Source organism: Drosophila grimshawi, unplaced genomic scaffold (assembly GCF_018153295.1).
Source record: "Drosophila grimshawi isolate 15287-2541.00 unplaced genomic scaffold, ASM1815329v1 contig_311, whole genome shotgun sequence".
In the NCBI taxonomy this organism is placed as follows: Eukaryota; Metazoa; Arthropoda; class Insecta; order Diptera; family Drosophilidae; genus Drosophila; species Drosophila grimshawi.
Window position 1 is genome coordinate 15,707,023 of NW_025063098.1, and position 25,926 is coordinate 15,732,948.

The following is a 25,926-nucleotide window of genomic DNA, read 5'->3' on the forward strand; positions in this document are numbered from 1 at the left end:
TTGGTTTGTTTGTTTGTTGGTTGTTTGCACTTAACGAATGCTTACGAAATATTATTATTATATGTATATTTCCTTAGATATCAAAATATAATGTACACATAGTAAAGCCTTGGGGTTTTTTGTGCAACTTTCTACACGGTGGTTTTATAAAAGAAAAATATAACAAGTGTAATAACAAAATTAAATGTACGTTTAAGAAAACTTTGTAAACCCAAATAAACATATGTCAATTGGCAACTTAAAAGTTAATATCACACAAAATATATTTGTAAAACAGCGCAAATGAATGAGTCAGTGAAGCGGCGAATGTACATATTATAAATCATAATACAAAGTGTATGCATATCGTGTATCTGTAAATAGAGACACTGATATATAACTACATCTATATAAAGTGTGTATATATGCTGATATAAAGTCTGTGATTTTTCAGCAAATTTTGCTCGAGTATTCCAATATTAAGCATTTTGTTTCATATGTGATTTTGCACAGATCTAGCTAAATTATTAAATATGAATATATGACATAGAGTATATTTGTGTAGTTTTCGCGTTTATAGTGGATAGCCGAGTGCAGCAGATAGTAGCGGTTCCCAGGCCCGATTAATATCCAAATAGAGCATTGTGCACTGCTCTGCGAGCGTTTCATCATCGTCCAGTATGGTTATGGGGAAGAGATCATTCTGTGAAGCAAGAGATTGTTTTTTAGATAAATAATACAATACAAATATTATTAATGGCAAATCTAACGTACATTTTTGGCCTGCCAGAGTTGCTCGAGCAGCCGTAGAAATCGCTGCATTTCCATGCTGCTGGCAAAGAATATAACCAAATCATCCAAGCACTCCAACGGCGCCTCCTGGCAGGAGAACTCTAGTATGCACCACCAGGTCTCACTGTGCGAGGGTATCTTAATGCCAGTCATTGCTTTTATATCCGCACACGTGAGTATCTCGAGGCCAGAGTTCTTTCCATAAACGCTGCTCATCCTTTGCGATTGTCCAGCTGCATCTGCAGCAGCAGCAGTCTTCTGCAACGCTCTGGGCGCATCCTGTGAGTGCTTGGTGGGCGTCGAGTTAAGCGAGGAACAGGAGCGTTGAGTGCCACGTGTTGGTGTGCTCATCGTCGAGCTTAACTGCAAAGATATTACAAATATTAAATTGGAGTTTGATCGTGTGAAAGTTGTCTTCTTACCAAGCTGCTAGTTTCAAAGATGCACAGCATGTCCTCATCGCGCAGCAGCTGCTTGTGCTCTGCAGCAGCTGGTGGCGTCTCCACCTGCTGATTTAGCTGACGCAGTGGCGCTGAGAAGTCCTCGCGCAGCGTTATCAAATGATTTTGTGTAACTATTAAAGTGCAGCCTAGCGCTTTGTGTCGCTCCTGCATCTCAAACAGCTAAAAGCGAATAATAATGTTAATAATGTAATAATGTTTTAGATATACCGACTAGGACCCAAAACATGTCTCATTATAGTTTAGAAAAACTGAAAGGGAGTTGGACATGACTCATCGTACAAGTGTTTAAAAACTATAATAAGGATTATTTTTGATTTGAACTCACACCACTGGCCGATTGCAGTAGCGCCTGTAGCCACTCGGAGGCCACATACTCGTCGGGCGCCGCCATTTGCAGCAGTTCGCCTTTCAACATAATCTCAAAGCAATGCGGACGGGCTGATTTAACGGCACGCCGGGCGCCCTGGCACTCCGCCAACGCCATGGCCCAGCTGGGCAGTTTCTGTGTAGAATCATTGAACATATACAGAACGCCAGCTCTAGAAGATGAAGTAGAATTAGTTACATATGGAGTAGAATTGGTTTTGTCACTCACTTAAGTAAGAAGTAACCGGGCTGCCAGTGGATTTTAGTCGTTGCAGCTACTGTTGCCGTTTCCCGCACGCGTCGATTCATAAGAAAACCTTTGATGTGGGGACCCAGCGGCTCCTGTTCACCATCTAAACCCATGCCGAGTGCGCCGCCAGCTGGCATATTGACCACCGCATAGAACATCCAGTTTTCGTCCTTGCCCACACAACTGTTGGCACGCACAAAAGCCTGCAGTGGCGCCAAATGCTCCAAGGTGAGTTGACCTACTGCCGGCAATGTGGAGCCGCTGCGTCGTGCACACAGCTCTAGATTGGCGACCAGTGCATCTGCTGGATAGGGTCCGCCTGCAAGTAGTACCTGTTGCATGTCCCGCATGCTGTTGCTCAAAAGCACCGTGTTTCCAAAGGGGCCCATCTGAAACGGAGTCGATTTATTAGGTTAAATAGTCTCCTTCTACATTTGCAGAGTCAACTCACCAAAATTACATCCAGATCCTTGTAGGCCAGCACGAATTTGGCGCACAGGCAATTACGCACCAGATCTGCCACATACAACGTTTTGTCTGTAAGCAGTACCAACACCGGCGTCATAAATCCCTCGTTGCTATAACCGGTGTATAGCTTGAAGACCTGCAAGGTTGAGATGGGTCCAATAATTGAATCTACTAATTGGCTAATCTAATCTACCTTTAGCAACTGCTCGTTGGGCTCGTGCAGAATGGACAACTGTTTGCCATTGAATAGGTCAATGGATATTTCACCGATGCCCAGCTCGAAACGTGAAACATCTCCTGGCAAATCCATATCCATGCCGACGGCCAGTTCGCGTCGTGGCGAGTTGGCGCCCGACATCTCAATCTCCATTGCAATCTCAGCATTCAAATCGTCAATCAGTTCGTAGTTCTTGGGCCGCGCACCACGCACATAGAGATGCGATCCAACGGATTTTTGCTCGTTGCGCAGCTTATCGGCAAAGAAATCATTTTTGCGTATCGAGGATTCAAGTATTTTCTTTTGGGTTACATTGCGCAGAAAGCGATTAATGAGCGAGGTTTTGGCCGCTGGCGCTGGTGGTTTCAATAGCTGTCCATAATCCACATCTGTATAGTCCACAATTACCAGATCGCTCTCTGTGGAGGGTCGCTCATTTGCCGTATCTGTTGTCGTCGTTATGGTCAATATATCGTCAAACTCCTCGCTGAGAATGGTCGCCTTCGAGTCACGTCCACTGCTGCCAGGTGCAACGACACCGCCTCCTACCCCCAAAAAACTGCTGGGACTGTGTAGGCTGCGACTGTGGTGATGCTGCTGCTGGTCGCCATAGCGTGGTGGCTGCCCGCTTCGCTTCTTCAGCGGCGATGGAAGATGACGTGACTGTCGCTCCACACTGCCCAGCACCAAAGCATGGACTGTGTTTTGCGCTTGGGGCTTGGGAAAGGAATTGGAGTTGCTGTTGGTGTTGTTGCTAATGGAGCTAAGCTCCGATATGGTGGATGAAGAGTGGGTGGTGGGCAGCTTGCTGGCTGGCATCGGCTGCTGCTGTGGCTGTGTCGTCTTTGACATTTTCGTAGCTGTAGAAGATATATAATTATATTAATTAACAATTATAAAACTCTACAACTACAGATAAATATATAAAATCGTACAGATAAATATATTTGTTCATAATTTAATTATAATTGCCATAGAAGGAATTTGAACTGAGACAAAATATTGGGATCATTATATAGTTTATCTTAGGATACTTTATGAGAACTATATAATAGACTATGATATATATATATATAAACTTGTATTTTATATTGTTCATATATGCATATATATATATATATATTATATTTAAATTTATTCCACTTACCAAAATAACTATCAGTTGCTGCTTGTTGTTGTTGCTGTTGTTGGTGGTGCTGCTGCTCCTTTTCGACTGGTGTGTTGACTGAGCTCTCCTTGAGACTGCGAAAGAAGTTACTGAATGTCTTGGCCAGGGGCGCGCCCATAAAGGAGCTGCGACTCTGACTCGCTGGCTGGGCAATGGGCGTGTCGCGTTCCAGCAAGCTGGCGACGCTGCTGTGCTGTGTCATTGACATGGAGAATGGCTCTGATTGCTGGGGCGCGCTGGTCTCGTAGGAGACGCCCGTGTGCTCGAAGACGGTGCTCTCACAATTGATGATGAACTTGCTGCGGAATTCGCTCTGTGTGCTGGTGACAATTGGTGCCGTTGCGGCGCCTGTTTCCTTATCGAACTCATCTTGACGTCGCAGCACGTGAGGCGACTGCTGGCTGTCCATGGGTGAGGCCTCAGCGGAGCTATCATCATTTTTGCGACGCAGCTGCTCATCCACATTGTGCACGAATTTCTTGACGCACTGCGTCTGCTTGTTGCCATCGAGACTCTTGCTGAGAAACGGTTTGGCTTTGAGTGGCGGCGAGTTGGATGAGTCAAACTGCTTGGATTTATGCTCGGGCGTCTGCTCCAGCTCGGGCACACACTCTACCACCGCCTGCAAGTCCTCCGAGCCTTCGGGCACCCCACGTTCCGGCAGCGGCAACGTGAAAATGCTCTTCAGCGAGCCAAAGATCATTTTGCTGCTATTGTCCAGCAGCTGATGCTTGATGTCGTGCACATTGAACTTCTTCACACGTCCATTGAGATCCTGCTCGTGTATGATGTTCGTGTGTCGTTTGGTCTTCTTTAAACAGCTTGACTTGGGCATCTTCTCCTTGTTCCACACGGATTTCTGTTTGGGACTGCCCGCATCTTCAATATTGGGCTCCGAATAGTAGCAATTATCGCCTACGTGAAGCAGTTGAAAGGAATACGATTATATAAAAGTTAAATTGAGCAAGTTCCCAAGTTGGGAGAGACTGATAAGAGGAATCGGAAAATGTATACAAGTAAAAATTGCCAGTTACCAATTAGATTATTGTTGGCATGGCTCATGCCAATGCAATCGCAGGAGCTGCTTTTGGCCTGTTCATATTGTTTGCGATTGGGATTGCTATTCGAGTTCTTGTCCTGCTCATCCGAATCCAGACTAGAATTGGAGCTGCTGCAGGCGCAGCGATAGAGCAATCGCTCATCCCGCTGCTTGTCCTCAGCTGGGGGCGCATACTCAAAGACGCCCGAGTTGTCATATTGGAGGCCGACTGGATCATTGGTATCGTAGATGTCCGTATTGCCATAGTCCAAAACATCGGAGCAAGCATTGCGATAGACCAGACGGCGACTGCGTCCGCCCGCGCCGCCGCCAGCCGCCTCCTCAAAATCTTGGCCCGCCGCACTCAGCTCAGTGGGTGCTTGGACGCGTTCCCTTTCCGCGCACCAGGAATAGCGACCAGCAGCGCCAGCCACGCCCGCTGAGTTGCTGCCCACAACGGCCAGTTTGCGTCCGTTTTTGTAGGTGATGAAGCCATGCTCGATGTGTATGTTGTCGGTGCGTGTATTCTTGAGGATGTCCTCGTGAAAGGAGACACGCTTCTTGGGCGCTTTCGGCGTCGCCGAAGCCTTGTGCACCTTGCGTCTGTATACGATCTTGTCTGTGTTGTCAAAGGTCGAACAAGCGCTTGTGGTCATGGTCTCCTCCACTGCCACATTCGAATTGGTGTCCACAGGATCGCGAGTTGCCTTCACCGGCTGCTCCTCGTAGTCCAGACCTGTCTGTGAACTGATGGACTCTAGCATAACGTCGCTATTCTCCGAATCCAGCATTTGTATGCCCGAATCACTGGGCGTGGTGTCCTCCAAACTGCTACTGTTCATGCTGGAGCTCATCTTGTCACCAGCACCGTTGGGCGACAGCTTTGAGCTCAAATTATTGTTGACCTTGGGATATAGCGGAGACTCCATTACGACATCGTAGGTATATGTTGCTCGTTGTTGCAAGACCAGAATCTCTGGTGGGTAAATACTTGTTTAGGACTGTGAGTTCAATAAGTATATATTTGATATATCTTATAGGCCAATTACAGTTGCGCTTTAATGATATAAAATAAGGGAACCAATTAAAACAATATAACTTTTATTTCCGATTTGTGAGCCCTTGCAAAAGTGTTTTCAACTATGTCACGCAATTTTATTTATTTCTTTATCTTACATATAAGTTCTTCATTAGTCAGTCAATAAGTAATCGGTAGAAAACTGAAGTGCTATCATATATTACTTTGTTGTTTTTTTTTTAATATTTTGACCAAACTCACCATTGACAATTTAATCTGGTTAAATCTGCTCATCTCATAATTTGACCTTACAAGATCTGAATATTATTATTGTGCATTTCCATATGTCAGCAAGAATTGTAATTGTTCGTCGTCCAATGATAGATCTATTTTATCGTCTTTTCGTAATTTTCGTTTCTTAGAGTTTTGTGTATCTTGGTTTTCTGGCAAGTAATCAATATCAAATAGAAATTGCACACTGCGCCGCAGCGGCATCACGTCACTGTGCAACAAAAGAGAACACGGTCGACCCCACCTCCTTCTCTACGGGCACCTCACCTTTCTCAACCCCGTCATCAACAGCCCCAAAAACTGAATGATGCCCTGCGCCGAAAAATTTGAAGTTGCCTGCTTAGCAAAGCTTACCTTCGACTTGTTGCGGAAATTCCATGTTAAACTTGTGCTCTGCACTGTTGATGAATATTATTGCTTATATTTTATAGTTAATTTGTGGCTTAACCGATTTTTAGTTACATCTTTAAAAATACAAGTACATACAAGTAAAACAAATCAATATTTATCATAGTGCGCGGCATTGCCACACAGTTCGAGGGTTGATCTTATGGGCAACTCGTTCGCTCAGCTGAGCAGCTGCAACTCACATCTGGCAACGTTGTAATATTAACAACAAATGAAATAATTTGGCGGGTGTTTTTAAACGCAAGTTGCATTTCATCTACATTTGAATGCTACAGCACGACGTGAGGAATATACAAATTTATGATTTTATTTGCTTGTATAAGTTGGGGTTAGGAATACGTCAACGTAGATTTGTCAATTATCAGTCAGGCATTACGCAGATTCTACTTTTTTACTTGCATGGGGCATAATAACTATGTCGATGCGTTTTGCGCATAGGCGGAAATAGTGATAATGTTTGATTTCTCAGTTGTTTTCCCATTTTATAACTGGCTAGGTATTTTAGCTTCGACTAGTCGCTATCTGTTTGCAATTCTGTTGTTGTTTTGCACATACCTTAGGCATGTCATTTTGAAAAGTACAATAGCAAAGAGAGGAATGCCAATGAAAACGAATGAAACCATAGAAATTAATTTATCACCTACCTTGAGCAGCGCACAGCACAACGTCTATATAACTCTTTTATTGTTTTGTTTTTGGTTTGCCGTATAAACTTAAAGAAAAAAGGAATCGTCTTGCATTTATTAAATAATCCAATAAATTGCATTCAAATGTCAGAATCGAGCTAGAAATGTTTCAGTGCTTTTGTGCATTTGAAAAATGTCATCCACATCAGAACAATGTGCCGTAAAACAATGAAACTGAAATATAAACGTAAAAAACAAACAGACAACACGTGAAAACGCGCAAAACTAGGCAATACACAAAAATAAATTTAGTAAATAGCCGTTAGATTAATCAAAATTTTTTGATTTGATATTGGAAATTCGAAAAACGCAAACGCGCTGTGTGTTCAAAATGCAAATGCCAAACATATTTGGACAATTGAAAAAGCATAATTTCCTGATTGCAGTCGCCATCTATTTGCATATATTTGAAAAATCAATTCAACTATGTAATTGTGTTCATGGTTTCAGGTAATAAATGATATTGAATAAAATATATTGCATCAGACAAGGCTGTAACATAACCTGAAAATTACATCGGCCCTTTCTCTTGTAAATCCAATTCTAATTGCAGAAACAATACAGAGAGTGCCGAGCTGGTTTCTCATTATGAATCGAGTCTATCGCTGCCAGATATATTGCCCATCCCATCGAAAACCTATGACAAGAATCGTGCACCAAAGCTGCTGGGCCAGCCGACAGTTGTTTATTTCCATGTCACAGTGCTCTCGCTGGACTCGATTAATGAGGAGTCCATGGTAACTGAACCTGGGTCTGGGACAAAGAACTCTTCTCTATGAGTGACTCCACATTTGGTGCAAACAATATCCATTTTTATTACAGACCTATGTGACGGACATATTTTTAGCACAAAGTTGGCGCGATCCGCGTCTGCGCTTGCCGGAGAACATGAGCGAACAGTATCGCATCCTGGATGTGGACTGGCTGCACAGCATTTGGCGACCCGATTGCTTCTTTAAGAATGCCAAAAAGGTGACATTCCATGAGATGAGCATACCCAATCATTATCTCTGGCTCTACCATGACAAAACACTGCTCTACATGTCCAAGCTGACGCTGGTGTTATCGTGCGCCATGAAATTCGAATCCTATCCACATGATACACAAATCTGCTCTATGATGATTGAGAGCTGTAAGTGCTACAGTTCTTTCTTTAAAAAAAATAACAATAATATTTCTAGTGTCTCACACTGTGGAGGATTTGGTATTCATTTGGAACATGACCGATCCGCTGGTGGTCAACGCTGAGATCGAGCTGCCGCAATTGGATATATCAAATAATTATACGACGGATTGCACCATAGAGTACTCAACAGGTAAGTGATTTGGAATAAATGAACTCGTTATTTTCTTTGAATTAAACAGTGTTTTCTATAGTTCTTAAATGGTTTTGAAAACAGAAACGGTTGCACATCATATAATATTTATCTTTAGAAATAATTACGATTAATATGTAATATTATTTGTTAATTAAAATCACATTTGTAATTTGTAATTTTTATCTCCCACAGGTAACTTCACCTGCTTGGCTATTGTATTCAATTTGCGTCGACGTCTGGGTTATCATCTATTCCACACCTATATACCATCGGCGCTGATTGTGGTCATGTCGTGGATATCGTTTTGGATCAAACCGGAGGCAATACCGGCACGCGTTACGTTGGGCGTTACTTCGCTGCTCACGCTGGCCACACAGAATACACAATCGCAACAATCGCTGCCGCCGGTGTCCTATGTGAAGGCCATTGATGTGTGGATGTCCTCCTGTTCGGTCTTCGTATTTCTATCGCTAATGGAGTTTGCTGTTGTCAACAACTTTATGGGACCGGTGGCTACCAAGGCCATGAAGGGTTATTCCGATGAAAATATCACAGATCTGGATGATTTGAAGGTGAGTATTTTGTGGCAGCAACTGGCTGTCACAACTTGTTGAACCTGAAACTCTGAAGAGTGTCGTCTTGCAGCATCATCATCGGGAGTCGATAATTGAGCCACAATATGATACATTCTGCCATGGCCATGCGACCGCCATCTATATAGATAAATTCTCGCGCTTCTTCTTTCCGTTCTCGTTCTTCATTCTAAATATTGTCTACTGGACGACGTTCCTATGATCTGATCTGGTGAACTTGGGACAGTTGTTTAGCAGTTACAACATAAAATTATAAATACAAAGCGCATTTGTTTAAAAATGTATATAGATTGTAAGACACAAATGAGAATTGCAGTAAATTATATATAATATACATATATAAAATATTGTATATTATCGTATTGTATAAATAAAGAAAGGCGTTTATTAATTAAATTTAATTCAAAGGAAGAAATTAAGAAATGCATTTTAATTGCGCAACAAAGGTGGAATTATCTTTGGTATTTTTACTATATAAGTATGTATGTATGTATAGATAGACATATAGCATATATATGTGTATATATATATATATAAAAAAAATGTATATAAAAAGTTGCTATCGTGGCTTCCTTTCCATTACTTTTCTTATTTCAATCCTGTCAGCAATATACGTATAATCACATGAAATTATAGTTTCCTCCTTTATATTTTCACATTTACAGCACGATTTTTGTAGATATTTTCTCTTTATCTTTACTATATATTTTGTTTAGCTTTTGTCGCCTACGTTAATTGTTGCTAAATATTCATGTAATTTATGCATTATGCGAGTGTTAATAAACAACTTTTGACACTAATTCAACTTATATATGTAAAAATATTTCGGTTATAAATAATACACACAGAGTTACTACAGATCCAGAGTAATACACGCGCTGACAAATAAATACTCTCTCACATGTAAAAAGATACATTAATAATAATAATTATAACGTTAATTGGATTGTCCTACAACAAAACAAAACATTCAGCATATTGTATAAATATACATATGTATATATATATATATATATATATATATATATATAAATTTAAGGGAGCAAAACACGAATATAGCATAGAGCAAATGCCTATACAAAAGCCACGAAAGAGGAGTACTTAAGAGTGTCAGGATTTAATAACAAACTGTGTAAGTTGCTGTGATGATTCTGGTTCTATTGCAAACAGGCCTGCAGCTTTTCAGTCCACTCCTGGGCCAGATTAGCATTCATTGCATAAAAGTTGTAGGTGCGCTTCGATGTTTTCAGCTGCAAACAATAATATTGATAATAAATCAATTTTCATACAAAAAACGAGACATTAAAATAGTATAACTTACATCGAAGAAACCCTTTTCATCCACGCGTTTTGTGCCAATTTGTGCGGGTTGTGCTGCAGTCACCGATTGCACTTCAGCCAGCTCTGTAAAATATATATATATAAGATATACTATTCTGAGTTTAATTCTAAGTGAGAGTACCTATTATGCCCTTGGGTGCTGTATCATCGGATGTGTCATAGTAGCGCAGCTGATGCTTAATCGAGTCCAGAACAAACCAGCGCTGTTTCCAGCCCTTGAGCAATGCGCCACGTTTATAAAGGTGCCTAAAAGATTTAAACAATTTGTTAATGAAATTCAGTTAAAATAGATAAGTCAAAGTTACCCCTCGTGTGTCCGATTCTCGGCAACATTGCTGCTGAACTGATTATAAAAATGATGGCTGGAGGTGCGTGCTGTGGTAGCTGCACTGGATGCAATGCTGGCTGTGTCACCCTGCGACATATTAACATTTGGTGGACCGACGGTGCCATCTATGGCCTTGTACTTGGTGCAGTTTTTCATGGAGAGTTCGGTACACTTTTCATGATACGAATTGCCGCAGTCCATGCAACGATAGCCGACGGGTCCCCAGAGCAGCTTCGTACAATGATTGCAATTGGTGGGTGTCGTGTACGGATGCTTCTCAAAGCGATGCGGATGAAAGAATTTATCCTGATAGCCCGCTAAGCGTCCCTTCATGATGATCTCGAGCGTGGAGCGTTTGTGCTGATGCGTTTGCACCAGCATGCTGCTGAGCGAGGTCTTACGCGACATGGGCTCCAGTTGTGGTACCACAAGATTGTTCCACACTTGCTGCCACTTCTGTGGCAGATGGCCGCGTTCCGTTTCCGCCTGCTTCACCTCGCTGAGCAGGCACACATAGGCGTTGGGATTGCATTTCTCAATGCTGTCATAGCCGGCGCTGATTACCATGCGCTTGCCCTTATTTTCGGATACATCGATTTCGTCATCCACATTGGTCACCTCCAGGTCATAGGGTGGTCCCTGTGCCAGCTCCTCATTGGTGTAAAATCCCCACAAGTCCAGTGCCGCGACACTATGCTGCGGACGCAACACCTCATCTTTGCTGGAGGAATAGAGAAAGTTGTAGAAAATTGGCGACTTATTATGCTGTCGCTCGATATAGTCAAAAATGGAGTGACCGATGCGATTCAGTTGTGTGGGCGTGCGCGGACTACGCAGGTCCAGCGGATAAACATTGCACTCATCATCCGAGCCATTGGCGGCGCTGCCACCGAACATATTCTTGGTGCTCAACGAGCCACGTTTGTCCTCCATGGAAGCGATGCCGGAATCGTAGCGCTCCAGCTCGCAATCGAAGAGGAAAGTGCGAAAGCGACACGACACCACATGGTAGGCCAGAAATCGTAAATAGAAATCATTAAACTCGAAGCCCATCGGAAACTGTAGCTGCAGCTGGTAGACAACATCAAGAAACTGGAGAAATGTGGGCGCAAATGCGATATTTGTGCTCGCATGCGACGGCTTCAGATTGCTGCGATGAGCAAATCGATGCCCAAATGCCAGCCACTCCTTTTCGACGAGCACACGAAAGCCATCCAGGCTACGATAATAGGGATCAAGGCAGAGCTGAGCTATGGCCGAAAGCTGTGCGGTCACATCGGAGCCATCCTCTAGCGACAACATCACGCTGCTCTCCTGCAAATCAATCAGATCCACCACAGCGCCCGATAGCTGCAGCAACGTTGAGATCTGCTGCAGCCAATCGGATTGCTCGACCATCTTGGCAAAGCTTTGGCCATCCGCATCGTTTGCATTATGCGACGGCATGCAAGCGCGTATTAGCTTCTTGAAGGCCGATCGGGATTGCCGGATGTCCGGATAGTCTACGGGTATAAAATCCGCACAGAAGTCACCATTCAAGTTGGACTTGGCCTGTGACTTTTCACCTGTCAACAAGATGGTAATTTATATTATTGATTAATGTACGTATTTCCATTTATCTTACCCAACGTATAAAGCCGCATCTTGCGGAAGGCATGCGACGCTAAATTCCTTTCATTGCCCTTCATGGTGCCGCCCTTGTTGCCCGACGCATTGGATTTACTGCCATCGCTCACAGTCAAGTTGGATCTTTGCTTGCGCATCAGCTCTGGCGTTAGAGATTGATGATGATCCTCGCCAACACCGTGGCCCAGCAGCGAGCTCATCGAGAGATTCATGCCCGTATACTGATTGAGTGCGTCCAGCTGCGTCAGTTTGGGCATCGTATTGATCAGCGCCATGAAATACTTGTCCTGCTCCGGATAATGTGTGACATCGTTGTGTGTCATCGTATTGGCACCCGTTGTATTCTTAATCATGCCAATCACGGACTTGCTATTGGGCTGTGCGCCCCGTATGAGCAGTGAGCCGTTGCTGTGCCGCCAGGTGGGCAGCGGTATTCGCTGGCCCTTAAAACAGCGTCCCAGGTGGGTCATAGCCGCATCGCTGCACTGCACCGGTGCCACAATGATGGCCGGCAAGGTGCGGCAGGTGGCATAGTTTGCGTTCGCATTGCTAATCCGGAAGCCGAGCTGCGCGTCCGCATCGAAACCGAGACGTTTCCAGTCGCGTACATAGCTGCGTTCGCGCATGCGCTCGATATCCTTGGTGGTTAGTAGGCGTGGCAGCGCCTCGTTCTGCTGTGTCTCGAACTCGTCGGCATCCTCGAGCTCGTCGTCAATGGAACGGGTCTCCAATGCATCAGCACTGCTGCTGCCCAACTCATATTCGGGTACCAATTTGCGTTTGGTTTGTGCCTTCTGTCTGAAGCCCGCTCGCTTCGCCGTGCGGAGCAGCGTCTTCTTCGCAAATCCCTTGAGTGTGGAATATTTCTCCTTGGTCTTGAGCGGCACAACGCCCTGCAACATAGTGCCATAGGATTGAAATGCAAAATACTCAAATTCATCGAACGGATGACGAGCTTTGTTCAGCGTCTTGCGGAACGTTTCGATTTGTTCCAGCGTCACCTCCGTGTCAAAGGCAATCTTGAGCAGCTGAAAGCAGCTGGAGCGCAGTTGCAGACCCTCTGGCAGCGTCTGATCCAAATGGGCCAGATACAACATCGATATCTTCTTCTCCTTGAGCAACGAGGCAATGGGAAAGGCGCGCACAATCGTCTGCTCGCAGAACAGTGGATCGCAGGGCGAACCCTTGAATACGATGCGATAGTTGGTCAAGAATAAAGCACCCTCGGCTGGGATTAGGCACTGGGTGTCATCTTCTCTGCCATCGGGCATCAGAAAACAACGTAAATGTTCGGTGGCGAGCTCCTCGCCAGGCAGCAGGCAAGGCGTTTGTATCTTTGGCTTCTGCACATGCGGATGCCGTTTGGCCTCCAAATAAACCGGCTCCAGGGATTCAACGTGCATGTGCACCACACCCGGCACCATATCGTGCAGGTTGCGTATATGCTCCGAAGTGACACCGCCCTCGGTGCAGACGCAATCAATGAAACGTGAAATTGTCTTGCCAACGGTCACGCCAATCTCCAAGGCATCGTTCTCCTCGAAACCTTCATCGGAATGTTCGCTCAGGCTGTGCGAGCCCATAATACTGAAAGAAAATGATGTTATTATAAAATCTATCAAAGGTGGACTGCAGCTGCTGAGTAGTTGGATCTTTCAAAAGTGGTTATACATTTATATAGTCTTCCACTTTAAATTTGGACTATCGATTTAGATATTTGTTTTTTCTTTTTTACCTATTGGAAACGCTCTGGTTCTCCTCGAGCCGAAAGGCTTGCTTGGGCTTGCTGGCCGCATCCACGTTGACGTCGAGCGGTATCAGCAGGGAGACCATGCGATTGGCAAAGTGTATGGCCTGGCTATACAGCGTGGACTCCTCCGATTTGGCAAGCTCCGTCTTTTTCTCCTCCTCGATGGTGGGACTTTGGCGCAATTGCTCCGCTGTAATTTCCAATGCTGTTGGCTCTTCCAATGGCACCTCATCCAACACAAAATTCGCCTCCTTATTGTGTTCGTTCTGGCGGCGCTGTAGCAAATACAGAGCCTTAATTTGCGCCTGGACATCCTGAAAGAAAGTCGACTCCCAGAATTGCAGGTTTTTCCATATGACATGATCTTGGATCTCCGTATAGGCAAATTGCACCACGCCCATTGAGAGCTTGCGACAGAATATGGTTGACATGGGCAATAGTGCAGCAGCAACGGTGTATTCATCCACACCGGAGGCGTTTTGTAGCGCCTTGTTCATGAAGCGCACAACCAGATCGAATTGCTGATGATCGAGCACCGCCTTATTGCCATGCACATAGCCAAATAGCTCGCGGCACAGGATGAGCCGGGCATCCCGATGCTTCAGCGTTCGCATTACAGCTGGCAACAGTTTGCGTGCATCCGCAATGCGATTTTCAAATATGTAAGACACACAGGTGCGCAGAACTTCCAGGCGTCGCGCTGAATTGTGTACCGTGGTTGGACGCACGTCTAGCGCCTCCGGCAATCTGGGGCCCATGGGTATAATTCTATGCTGATTGCGGGTGACATTAAAACGCTGTGACTGTCCATTCTTGCGTATGCCATCCTGTATGATAAGCTCCACCTTATCAGTGTTGATGCGCGGAAATGCCGGCTGATGGATGCGCTGGATTGCGCCATCGGGCGGTCGCAGCACCTTCTGGGCATAGGTCGCTGGTGCATTGGATGCCTCGTTCTCGTACAGAGTGCGACCCAGCTCCTGGATATGTGTGAGTATCTGTATAAACGAAATAGAGATCATAGTATTAACATGAAATCGAAAATAAACACGAATTTGTTAAGTACGCACGAGATTCCGGTTTTGGGCCTCCGTTTTGAGCAGCTCGTTCATAGAGCTGTACAGCTCATCCCATGCATCAGCGGCGCGCCAGGGCGGTCCTCGCTCATTCACAAACGTGGTGAAGAACATGCTGTCGAGGACGCGAAACAGAAACTCGCTCTCGATGAGATCGCGTGCCCCAAGAAAGCCAGCCTTGTGAAATGTGATCACGGTCTTTGGGTGAATGCGAATGATGGTCAGGCAAGATCGATATCCCTGGAACAGCTGTGCGAACAGTCGCATGAATATGGCACGCAGCTCCTTATCCATGTGTGCCTCCGTTTTCGCGAGCGACGATGGTCGCTCGATATTGGGGAATGCAAGATCCGCTTGCGCCAAATTGGGAAATAATATCATGCCGAGCAGATCTTGCGTTTGCTCCCACAGCGGTGATGGAAATATGGGCACCGGTGGCGTCAGTGCATCCGGTATAGTTACCAGGCCACCATCCAAATCAACCACAATCACATCGAGCAAATCCGTTATTTCCGTTTGCAGCGAACTATGTATGCCCATGATAAATGGCGTCGGCGTTGAGAGCACCTCGGTGAGTGGGGCCGGGAGTATGGGTATATAGACATGCGTATAACGAAATGGATACATGAGCGCAACCAATGCCCTGCAGCTGTCCGTCAAATGCCAATAGCACTTGGAGTGAAAGAGTATTTTGTTTTCGGTCATCACGGCGCACAGCAATATCAGCACATTCTTAATGCCCAGCTGTTTGAACAGAAAGTAAACACCGCTGCCCGTCATCGGCAGCGAGGAGCTCTGCGGTGGCTGCAGTGATTGCTTATCACCAGCGCCAATTGAGAAGCGCACCTGCGGCCCGCCCGCGGGCGGCACCTGTATGCAGCCGAGTATGTTGCCAACCAGATTCTCCATCGCATATGGCAAGTTCTCAATATACACCGTATAAATGGTACCCAGACAGTTCTGTAATATTAATTATTTTTGATATAATAAATATTTGCCATTCATTTAACATTTATGCTCTAGGAGTTCAAAGCTATTGTGATGCGCCAGAGGGTTAACAACATATTTACTTTAATTTCTATTTTTCTTTTTCAATTTCTTATAAAAAAAAATCAGATACCCTATAAAATATGTAGAAGGCAGCAATTGAAATAACTTTGACTCGAATCATTTTATATGTGGGGTTACCTTAAAAGTATCGGCACAATCCAATCGGGATATGAGCACCAAACACTTGGGCGCATACATAATGCTATGATGCGTAATGGGTTCAACTGGCGCCGCGGCCAACAGTCCGCGGCTACTGCTGCAGTTGTTGCCAATTGTCTCATCCTCGTCATCCACGCTGCGTGTTTGCGTTATGGCCAGCGTCTCATGGAAGCTGAGGCACGCACAATAATGCTTGTTCGCATCTATGTCGGTCAGCACTGATATGAAGAATTTTGGCTCTTGTTTCTCGTACGATAAATTCCAGCCGAGTGGCTGACAGAACTATAATTATTATGAAATTGGTATTGCAATGTGAATAACAATTGTGTGTTGTATGCAAGGCGGACTAGATTAAGAAACAGCAACTCACCCATTCGATGCCCTCGATGAAGGGCGTGTCGGGCCAATCTTTCTCAGGAAATCGTTGCACAATTTTGCCGCATATTGGCTGGCCGCAAACATTGCCGGCAGTTTCTGCATAAAAAAGGCATACATTAAAGAAATTAATATATATATATAGATATATGTATATACAGTGGTCGCAAGGCACTTGAAACTATCAATAATATAATTGGTGTTTGAGAAAATGTTTTATTAAACACTCACGACAATCATGATTTAGATGGATTATTAAAAAAAAAGTATACCAATGAAATTATTTAGTTTAAAATATGTTGTATTTTTTTTTTTGGTATAGAAATAAAGAAAGAGATTATCATAAATGAGAGATCAAGAGAACAAGTCTTCCAATTTCGAGCGACAACTCTTGATCTCTTATTTATGATAATCTCTTTTATTTTCATTTATTTCATACCAAAAAGTTACTATACAAATTGTACATACATGTATATATATCAACCATTAGCACTCACTTTCTTTGTCGTTATCGTAGCCAACAATTACAAAGTAATCAGCGAGCCGGGACATCTCGTACGCTTACGCTGCAGCTGCACATTGCAGGCTAACTTGGGTTCTTGGGGACTGCTGCTGTTTCTCTTGTTCTTGTTATTATTCTTGTTGCTTGTGTGCCGCCGCCTGATGCTTCAGATTTCTTCGTTTGCCAGATCTACGAAGTACAAGCATAAAACGCAAATCGAATGAAACAATATTGTTGTTGGTGCTGTTGTTATACACGTTGTTGTTTTTGTTGTTGTTGAATAATTTTTTTGTTTTCATATACACACAACACAGCGATGGCAATCGCAGCCGCTTTGGCCGCCTGCCACAAAACTCATTTGCATAAAAATTGAGCTCTCAATTAATATAGCCAGGCGTTTTGTGTTTCGCATATGTAATTAACCCAGAAATCGGCGTCCGAACGCATTGCTCATGTGCCACAAAATTTCTCATATTATAATAAAGTAAAAAAAAAAAAGAAAACAATTTTAACGTTCACAAATTTTAAGTCACAACCACACCCCTACACTAAGCGAATTGCCATGTTTGGTTTCGTCATAAGGTAAAGTGTTATAGAATTCATATATATACCGTTGAACTGCTCGTAATTTTTCGCTTATGGTGCCTGGTACTTTTATTATAAACAAATTACTTTAACTTTTAGATTTTTCATGCTTGCGGAATGTAGGGTTGTTGATATGCTATCGATATTTATAGATACGACTCGATATTTAGTTACAGTGCTACTTAACGGTAAAATATGGCCTATAACATTACAGAGCACTAGCAAAAGTGGCGCAATCATGTAAACTAAAAAATGCTCACCATTTTAAAATATCATTATTATCAATTTATCGCGAAACATACAGCTGCAATATAGCACAAAAGTTATAAAGTTAAAGAAGATGCATTTACTTATTGGAATGTGCATTACGAAGTGTCTTGTCGATGTTATCGCATTATAAACTTCTTGTATCGATTCATCGATATTTGTGGAAGTCAATGTATGTGTGTGATTTTTTCCCTACGTCGTGCATATTTCTGTGCTATTTGTGCGATTTTAGCTACGATTTGGGACTTTTAAATGCAATTTTATATAATTGGAGCTGTGGCCAAGTAATTACTGTGTGTGCTTGATATGAAAATAAGTCGAACAAATGACTGCGTTGTGTGCAAACTAGCAGTTCCCCCACTTTACCATTAAGGTGTCTTGTCGGGCTTCGGGCAGCAGGTAAGCTCCACTCGCTCTCCCTCTGTTCGTCTTGCATATGCTCTCCCCATACACCATCTCCCTCTCACTCACTGGCACTTCCAAAATATTTTGCTCTTTCTGTCTTATTCTACACACAGCTGTTTTGGGCCAAATCTCAAACTTCTTATCAAAACCTGCATGTCGAATACAAATTTGAGTGCACAAACGCGGATTTCGAGCGAATTCCAAATGTGTAACGCCGAATGCATTGCTAGAGTTGTGTTAAAATCAGGTGACAACACCAACACACTGAGATTTTTTTTTATGGGTTCATTCACGATTTTAACACACATGAATAATGAAACACAGTCAGCGTTCGATATGAATAATTACAGTGCACTATCAAATGTACACTTGATTTTGTATATTTTAACCAGTTAGCTCAAAAATTGTAGCCTCAGCAAATTGGGAAAGATCATGAATGCCTTGTATATATAGCTATCATTTTTGTATTATAAATTTATCTCATTTGTGCTTACAGTAAATAGTAAGAAAAACTGATTTAAAAATCGAAAATCGTTTCTCAATGAGTGATATTGACTTCATTTTTCAAGTAAAACTTGCTTCTCCACATTAAAGCCAACGTTTAAATGAGAATTTAATTAGTTTGTCAACAGTTAGAAATTCTTCAACTGTAAAAATTGACAATTTTGTATTGTAAACCTTGATAAATGAGTAAATTTTCGAAGTAGGTGTCTGCAAAAGCAGTCGTTTGTATAAATTTTGGTATTTCAGTTTGCTCTCATAATACACATATTTATGTGATCGGACAGACACATTAATAATTTTTCTAATTTGTGTTTCTCTTTAAAAGAAAAAACCAAAAAAAAAAGCGTAAGCATGGAGAATGAACAGGATGAACTCAGACACCGGCATATGCAGGATCAGCATCATGGCGTCCCCATTGGCTACTCCGACGTCATGGTACAGCTTGGGTCCAGCGAGCGGGGTAAGTGAATCTCAGACTGCTAAACAAAAATGTGCATGTTCAAATATTTAAATACTTTGCAGAACGTTCACCCTACATACCCGTTTACTTGCAACGCGAGAGGCTGTCGGATAGTTATATGTTGATACCTTCCTATATACAGGCTTCCACAGATTTGCGACCTGCACGGCAACCGGCCGCAGTTACGGCAGCCACTACTGCTGGCTATGTGTCCATGTTTCAGTATCAGCCATCGGTCATCGGATCTCTAAATAGGGAATCCTTTGCGGAGCCGGCAAGCTCAACAGGCAGCCTGACGGCCAATAAGTGCTGGAAATGCAATGGTATACGCGATGTGGGATGCCACTGTAATCGACTGTCGGAACAGGGCAACAACTATGCGGAGCCCGTGGAGCACGTGCATTCCACACAGTCCAATGGTGGCAGTCCTGGCGGTGGTGAACCCACACAATTCTTTGAGCTCAGCTCAACGTCTACGGCTGCCACGTCCACACTGTCTGCTGCAGCTAGCAGTAGTACTCGAGGCGACAGTGCTGCTGTCTCCCAGTTCATTCCAAATCACAACACACAACGTAAGACTGAAACTAAGCATGAGCAGCAGCAGCAGCAACAACAACAGCAACCGCACGCAAAGCACGATCACGTCAATAACAACGGCGATTCACATTCAGGTCGCGTATGGCCCGCTGCCATGGATGATCATGCTGTGGATGAGCAGCTGCTGCTGCAATCTGGTAGTACTACCTACGAGCTGCCATCCAGTTCGCTGCTTAGCAGCTCCCACAACAGCAGCAGTACGAACAGCTCCTTTGAGGCGAGCAGCAGCAATAATGTGATGATAAATCAGGTGACCGCCTATGATGATGTCACGTCAAGTGCATCGGATACGGAACATGTGCAGTTTGCCAATACGCGTACCACCAACACAACCACAACGACATCTGCTGTACAAAAGAAAAAGCATCAACCGAATCACAGTCGTAATGGTGGTGCCACTAGTGAAGCAACTGCAACGGCATCCGCATCCACATCTTCGTCGGTCATTGAACTAGATGCAACTCCCAGCACAAGCGCCCAGGCTCAGCAGCAACAGCAACGCCGCAACTTCTATCCGCCACTTCATAATTTTTTTAGCGAAATGGATGATAATAGCAGCGATGATGGCTGGGATTTGCGTATGCACAATGCAGCAGCACCACAACAACCAGCATCAAAGGCAGCAGCGTCAGGGAAATCAACAGGTGTGCGACCGCACAGCAGCAATAGCAACGATCATGCGGATCACACGTATTACAACCGAGGTGGCTACAGATATAACTGTATACGTCCGCCACCACCATCACCCCCACTGCTGTCTAATTCCACCTCCTGCACGACGGCCACCCTCACCACTTTCAGTGTGGATTACGACGGTCCCGATATTTGTGGTGTGCATCGTTTGTCAAACGAAGGCAGCGGCGGCGGAGGCGGCGGTGACGCCACAACCACAGCGAATCAGGAGCAGCGCCAACGACCCGCAGCGGTGCTTAAGGCATGCTACGGTTCAGGACTGGGCAGCGGCATTGTGCGCACCTGTTCGAGTGCCCGCTCCTTGGATGAGCAAATACCCACCGGTAGCAGCAGCAGCAGCAGTAGTAGTAGTAATCTCAGCCTCAGGCTCTGCCAACCGCCTAAAAAGTTGGCACGCTTCGAGTCACGCAGCGACGACCAACTGTCGCCGTCGGCCATGTCCAGTCTGTCGCCAACGAACTTCTATGCATTTCAGCCGGGTCGTCATCGGCATCGCACCTATGCGGAAATGGCGAGAAGCACTGACCGACAGGTAAGTGTAGATTTTATATAATTATATGCCGGTTAATATATATGAGCATATTTTCCTGATTAGCATATTATGTTTTCGGCATGCCGAAGATATGTTTTATACTGCACTAAAATCGATATTTATTTTTTAAGGAGGCGCAGCGTCGACGGCGCATTCTCAAACACAGCAGCAGCAGTCATCAAGCGGGCGGCTCCTGTGTAATTGCCTATGTGGGCAGGCCACGTGAAACGGATGGCAGCCAGGCGGCGCAGGGAACACAGGAGCCGCCCAACAATCTTCCATCCACCTCAACGGGCAGACGTCACAATTCGAATTCGTCACATGTCAAAGCGAATGGGGATAATGCGGTGCTAACTGCCCCCGATCTACAGCTGGATTGGTCATCCGACTCTAATGACGATGATGATGATGTTGTATTTGTGCACTCCACACGCGAGCCAATACTCTCCATAGATCTGACTTCCGATGATGATGGCTTCGGTGGCAGCAGCGATACGGCGTTACAACAGCCGTTGCAACAGATTCGACATCGCTATCGCCCGCAGCACCAGCAGCAGCAACAACAACAGCAGCGGACCTCTGATGACGATGGCTTTAGTGGCAGCAATGATATGGCTGTGCAACAGCATCGCTATCGTCAGCAGCAGCAACAACAGCAGCGGCATCAGAAACAACAGCAGCATCTGCAGTTGTTACAACAACAGCAGCAGCAGCAGCAGCAACAACAACAACAGCAGCAGCAGCATCATTACTTTGGCGAGGAGTCTCTAGCGACTTTCAGCCGAACACCTGTCGGCGGCGAGACACTAGCTTCAACTGCAACTGGCGCCACAACAGTAGCTGCTGCAACGTTGCTGCCACGTCCGAGTTCAGCCAATGAATACGAGGAACGACGTCGCCAGCGTCCAGCGGCTGGCACGTCATTTGCCTTCTACAGCGGCGCCCTGGCGGATCGTGTGCCCATCAACGATCACAATTACAGCACCTACGATCATACACAGGCCATGGGACCGATATTCAACTTTCGCAATCTAATGCCACCCACACGTTGTCCCGGATTGGAGGCCGAGGCGGCAGCGGCAGCAGCAGCGCATTCTCAACGCTATTTTCAGCCAATTACTCCACCACCCATTTGGCATCTCGGAGCGTTGCCGGAGAGTCAAGCTCCGTCAGCGGCGCCACCGCCGCCGTCAGTGTCAAGCGTTGGTAATCCCGGCAATTATGTCCAGCTGCAAAGCATTGTGACGAATGTTGGTCCCATTGATGTGGCACCAGCTCCACCATTGCCAGGTGTTTCCAATCCCGGCAATTATGTGCAACTGCAACGCATTCCGACGAATGCAGGCTCCATTGATGTGGCGCCAGCCCAAACATTGCCAGGCATTGCTAACTCTGGCAATTATGTGCAACTGCAACGCATTCCGACGAATGCAGGTCCCGTTGATGTGGCACCAGCCCAAGCATTGCCAGGCGTTGCCAACTCGGGTAATTATGTGCAACTTCAGCGTATTCCAACGAATGCTGGACCCATTGATGTGACATCAGCACCTCCATTGCCAGGCGTTGCTAGTTCCGGTAATTATGTGCAACTGCAACGCATTGCGACGAATGCCGGTCCCATTGATGTTGCTCCAGCACCACCATTGCCAGGCGTTGCTAACTCAGGCAATTATGTGCAACTGCAACGCATTGCGACAAACACTGGTGCCGTGGAAACACCCGAAACATTGACCAATGGACGCAGCAGTCCGGCTGCCTATTATCATCGGTATCAGCCGTTTTATGTGCCGCATTATGCGATCACAGCGCTGCCACCGAGTCGCAGCAATGGAGATTACTCACCGGGTCCGCCGAATCCGCACTATCAGGGCGGTTTGAGCAATGCAACCGGCAGCAGTCGCAGCTCTCTCAGCGGTGCCATGAGCGCAGCCGCTGTGGCTGCCACTGTGGCAGCGGCACAGGCGCAATCCTTTCACGATCTTATTTCGCTGGCGAATGTGCCCAGTTCGCCGGTGGCAAGGATGGAGAGCAGCAGCCTAGATGATGACTATCATCATCGCAATCAAACGCTCAACATGCTCAGTCGTGCCACAACGCCGGTGGCGGCTGCTGTTGCCACCGCAGCAACAGCGGGTCCGCCACCAGTGGTGTCGTCAATTGTTTCAGTTGCCGCTGCTGTGTCGCCGCCACCGCCGCTAGAGATGTACTCCGGACGAAACACAATGCAGTATTGCGGATCGCCGCCGTTTAGTCTGCGACGCTTGGATGCATATCACAATCATCGGCAGCATTATCAGCCGCAACCGCATCAGGGTCATCAGGCGCCACAGAATCAAATGCATGCGCACATTCATCCGCCACATCGGGCTAGTGCCATTGTGGCAACATCGTTGACACCGGCGCCGCCGTATCCGGTGCATCAGAATCTGTGGTATCGGCAGCAGTCCATGCAGGAGCTGCACCGTCGTCATATGACGCCCACACCCATTGATCTCTCCTCGAATCCGCTCAATCTGACAAGCAGTCTGCGCCCCCGCTATCTGCACAGGATCTGCAGGTGCGTGCATGCGCGCAACGGGCCCGTCTCCAGCCTCGATCCCGCCTACTATCCGGCCTACGATGCAGCTGTGCACCAGCAACAGCAAAGCTCCGCCGCTGCTGCGCCCATTGATGCGCATCAGCCGCACCCGGCACCACCTCAATTGGGACTACAATATCAGCAACAGCAGCAGCAACAACAACAACAACAACAGCAGCAGCAGCAACAACAGCAGCAACATCAACAGCATCAGCAGCAACAACAACAGCAACAACATCAAATACAAAGACGTCGAGCCGCTGTTCATCATCATATGTTCCATCATTATTCTCCACTCCATTTGGAAATTGGCCTGGCCACACCCCTTACAATGGGTACATCCCGCATATTGATTGGACCACCGCGTCCCAATCGAGGCGCCACTCTGGTAAGTAATTCCAAATTATTTATAATCTGTATGTAGCCTTGTAGAGAGGGTATTATAGTATTGTTCTTGATCAGAATCAGTAGCCGAGTCCAGACACTGTTGATAATTAATTTTTTAGTGAAATTTAGATGTCGGCAGGTTGACTTCGATCTGCAAGCGAATGTAATCTGCTGATTAATTAAATGAAATCTGTTTTTCAATTCGTAGGAGATTATCGAGCGCAACACATTGCCACACAAATATCGTCGAGTACGACGTCCCAGCGAAACAGACGAGGATGCTGAGAAGTGCGCCATATGCTTGTCCCTCTTTGAGATTGAGAACGATGTGCGGTGAGTCAGCGTGAATGTTTTAACCATGCCTACGTTGAATGCTAAAATCTTATTTAATCCATTTACAGCCGACTGCCCTGTATGCATCTCTTTCATACCGATTGTGTGGATCAATGGCTAGTCACCAATAAACACTGTCCGATTTGTCGCGTTGATATTGAAACGCATATGGCAAAGGATGCACTGGTGCCCAGCTCCAGTGGCGTTGCAGCTGCAGCTGGCACTGCTGCCTTATGACATTGCGTACATGGCATCTTTATGTAAAATTGGCTTCCCGAACTCTACTGCAAACAACGGGTATCCAACTTTTCAGACTGAGTTCGTCATGTTTGAATCATTCATGTCGGAGCCAAGCAGGCAGCAACAAAAAAAAAAAATGTGTAAAACTAAAAATGACAAAAAAAACAAACTACATAAATTGGATTTGCAAAATTGTATGCGAAGGATGCACTGGTGCATCGTCAGCTTCAGTTTTGTCACTGCCACTAAAAGCGCAACATTTGCACACTCTTCCTGAGATCAACAAGTTTGTCAAGTAGAGGACAGACAACAAGCAGTGACAACGCGAACATTTCATAAATTATTTAAACCAAAAATATACAAATTTGCAAAGCATTCAAAATGAAATCGTTAAACGTCAGCCAGTTGGAACCGTGAACCCACCAAAAACAGGCGATAGTAGCTGTACAAAATTTGCTGCGTTACGTTAAAATACAAAACAAAAACAAAAATATGAAGAAAAACAAAACAAAAAACAAATTGGCTCAAACTTTACGTACATACTTATATATTCTTACATATTAAAATGAATTGATAGGTGTTTTTTGGCATAATCATCATAAACATTTCCTATTTTATAAATTATGTCCATTGTTTTTGTGAAACGAAATTCTTGTGATTACACATATTTGTATTACGTATTGTTAAAGTGTGAATGCCGCCTCCCAATGATTAAGAATTATTCAATGTACCAACTGTAATTGTTATTGTAATATCCCATATTTTACAATTTGTCACGAAATTATAAAGTGTGGTACTACCAGCAAATACGACAAAAAGCAACAACATTCGACTCAATTGCATTTTAATTTTAATTACCAATTATCTATATTTTACCTATTGAATTCAATTTGTTGCCATATTTGTAATTGATTTTGATTGATCTAACCTGATTCGTTGGAGTGGCGCGTGGAGCCACTTAAAACATATTTTTAAATTACAATTAAGTTTCTCTATTTGGGTATACCTAAAATCCAATTTAAAGTTGGACACAGGATACTAAACATTTATATAATTATAATATATTGATAAACATGAATT

At 44.8% G+C, this 25,926-nt stretch overlaps 4 protein-coding genes across 5 annotated transcripts; 2 read left to right on the plus strand and 2 right to left on the minus strand.

The window, feature by feature from the left end:
• Positions 1-328: 328 nt before the first annotated feature.
• On the minus strand, positions 329-6,486 carry LOC6567767. 2 transcript variants are annotated; one of them, XM_001994090.3, is made up of 10 exons: positions 6,407-6,486; positions 4,739-5,719; positions 3,684-4,619; positions 2,513-3,396; positions 2,303-2,455; positions 1,831-2,240; positions 1,561-1,774; positions 1,194-1,394; positions 754-1,134; positions 329-682 (listed from the first exon to the last, which is right to left on the minus strand). In XM_001994090.3, exons 1-10 carry the CDS (start codon positions 6,429-6,431, stop codon positions 554-556), a joined length of 4,314 nt encoding a protein of 1,437 aa, XP_001994126.2. In that variant the 5' UTR covers positions 6,432-6,486; the 3' UTR covers positions 329-553. The 2 variants fall into 2 exon arrangements, with proteins under 2 accessions (XP_001994126.2, XP_032596124.1); XM_032740233.1 differs by having other exon boundaries at positions 4,739-5,799; positions 6,407-6,480.
• An 883-nt stretch (positions 6,487-7,369) lies between these two features.
• LOC6567891 (glycine receptor subunit alpha-4) lies at positions 7,370-9,369 on the plus strand. The gene is made up of 6 exons (XM_001994089.3): positions 7,370-7,596; positions 7,700-7,883; positions 7,969-8,278; positions 8,328-8,462; positions 8,658-9,037; positions 9,111-9,369. Exons 1-6 carry the CDS (start codon positions 7,478-7,480, stop codon positions 9,258-9,260), a joined length of 1,278 nt encoding a protein of 425 aa, XP_001994125.1. The 5' UTR covers positions 7,370-7,477; the 3' UTR covers positions 9,261-9,369.
• Positions 9,370-9,600: 231 nt separating this feature from the next.
• On the minus strand, positions 9,601-17,956 carry LOC6567890 (myotubularin-related protein 13). The gene is made up of 11 exons (XM_001994088.3): positions 17,877-17,956; positions 17,261-17,454; positions 16,759-16,862; positions 16,368-16,670; positions 15,174-16,139; positions 14,089-15,101; positions 12,352-13,940; positions 10,705-12,292; positions 10,521-10,645; positions 10,380-10,462; positions 9,601-10,308 (listed from the first exon to the last, which is right to left on the minus strand). Exons 2-11 carry the CDS (start codon positions 17,313-17,315, stop codon positions 10,216-10,218), a joined length of 5,919 nt encoding a protein of 1,972 aa, XP_001994124.1. The 5' UTR covers positions 17,316-17,454; positions 17,877-17,956; the 3' UTR covers positions 9,601-10,215.
• Positions 17,957-18,365: 409 nt separating this feature from the next.
• Positions 18,366-25,364, plus strand: LOC6567889. Its single transcript, XM_001994087.3, has 6 exons — positions 18,366-18,516; positions 19,352-19,486; positions 19,549-21,308; positions 21,440-24,274; positions 24,482-24,606; positions 24,675-25,364. Exons 2-6 carry the CDS (start codon positions 19,378-19,380, stop codon positions 24,841-24,843), a joined length of 4,998 nt encoding a protein of 1,665 aa, XP_001994123.1. The 5' UTR covers positions 18,366-18,516; positions 19,352-19,377; the 3' UTR covers positions 24,844-25,364.
• The last annotated feature ends 562 nt before the right edge of the window (positions 25,365-25,926 follow it).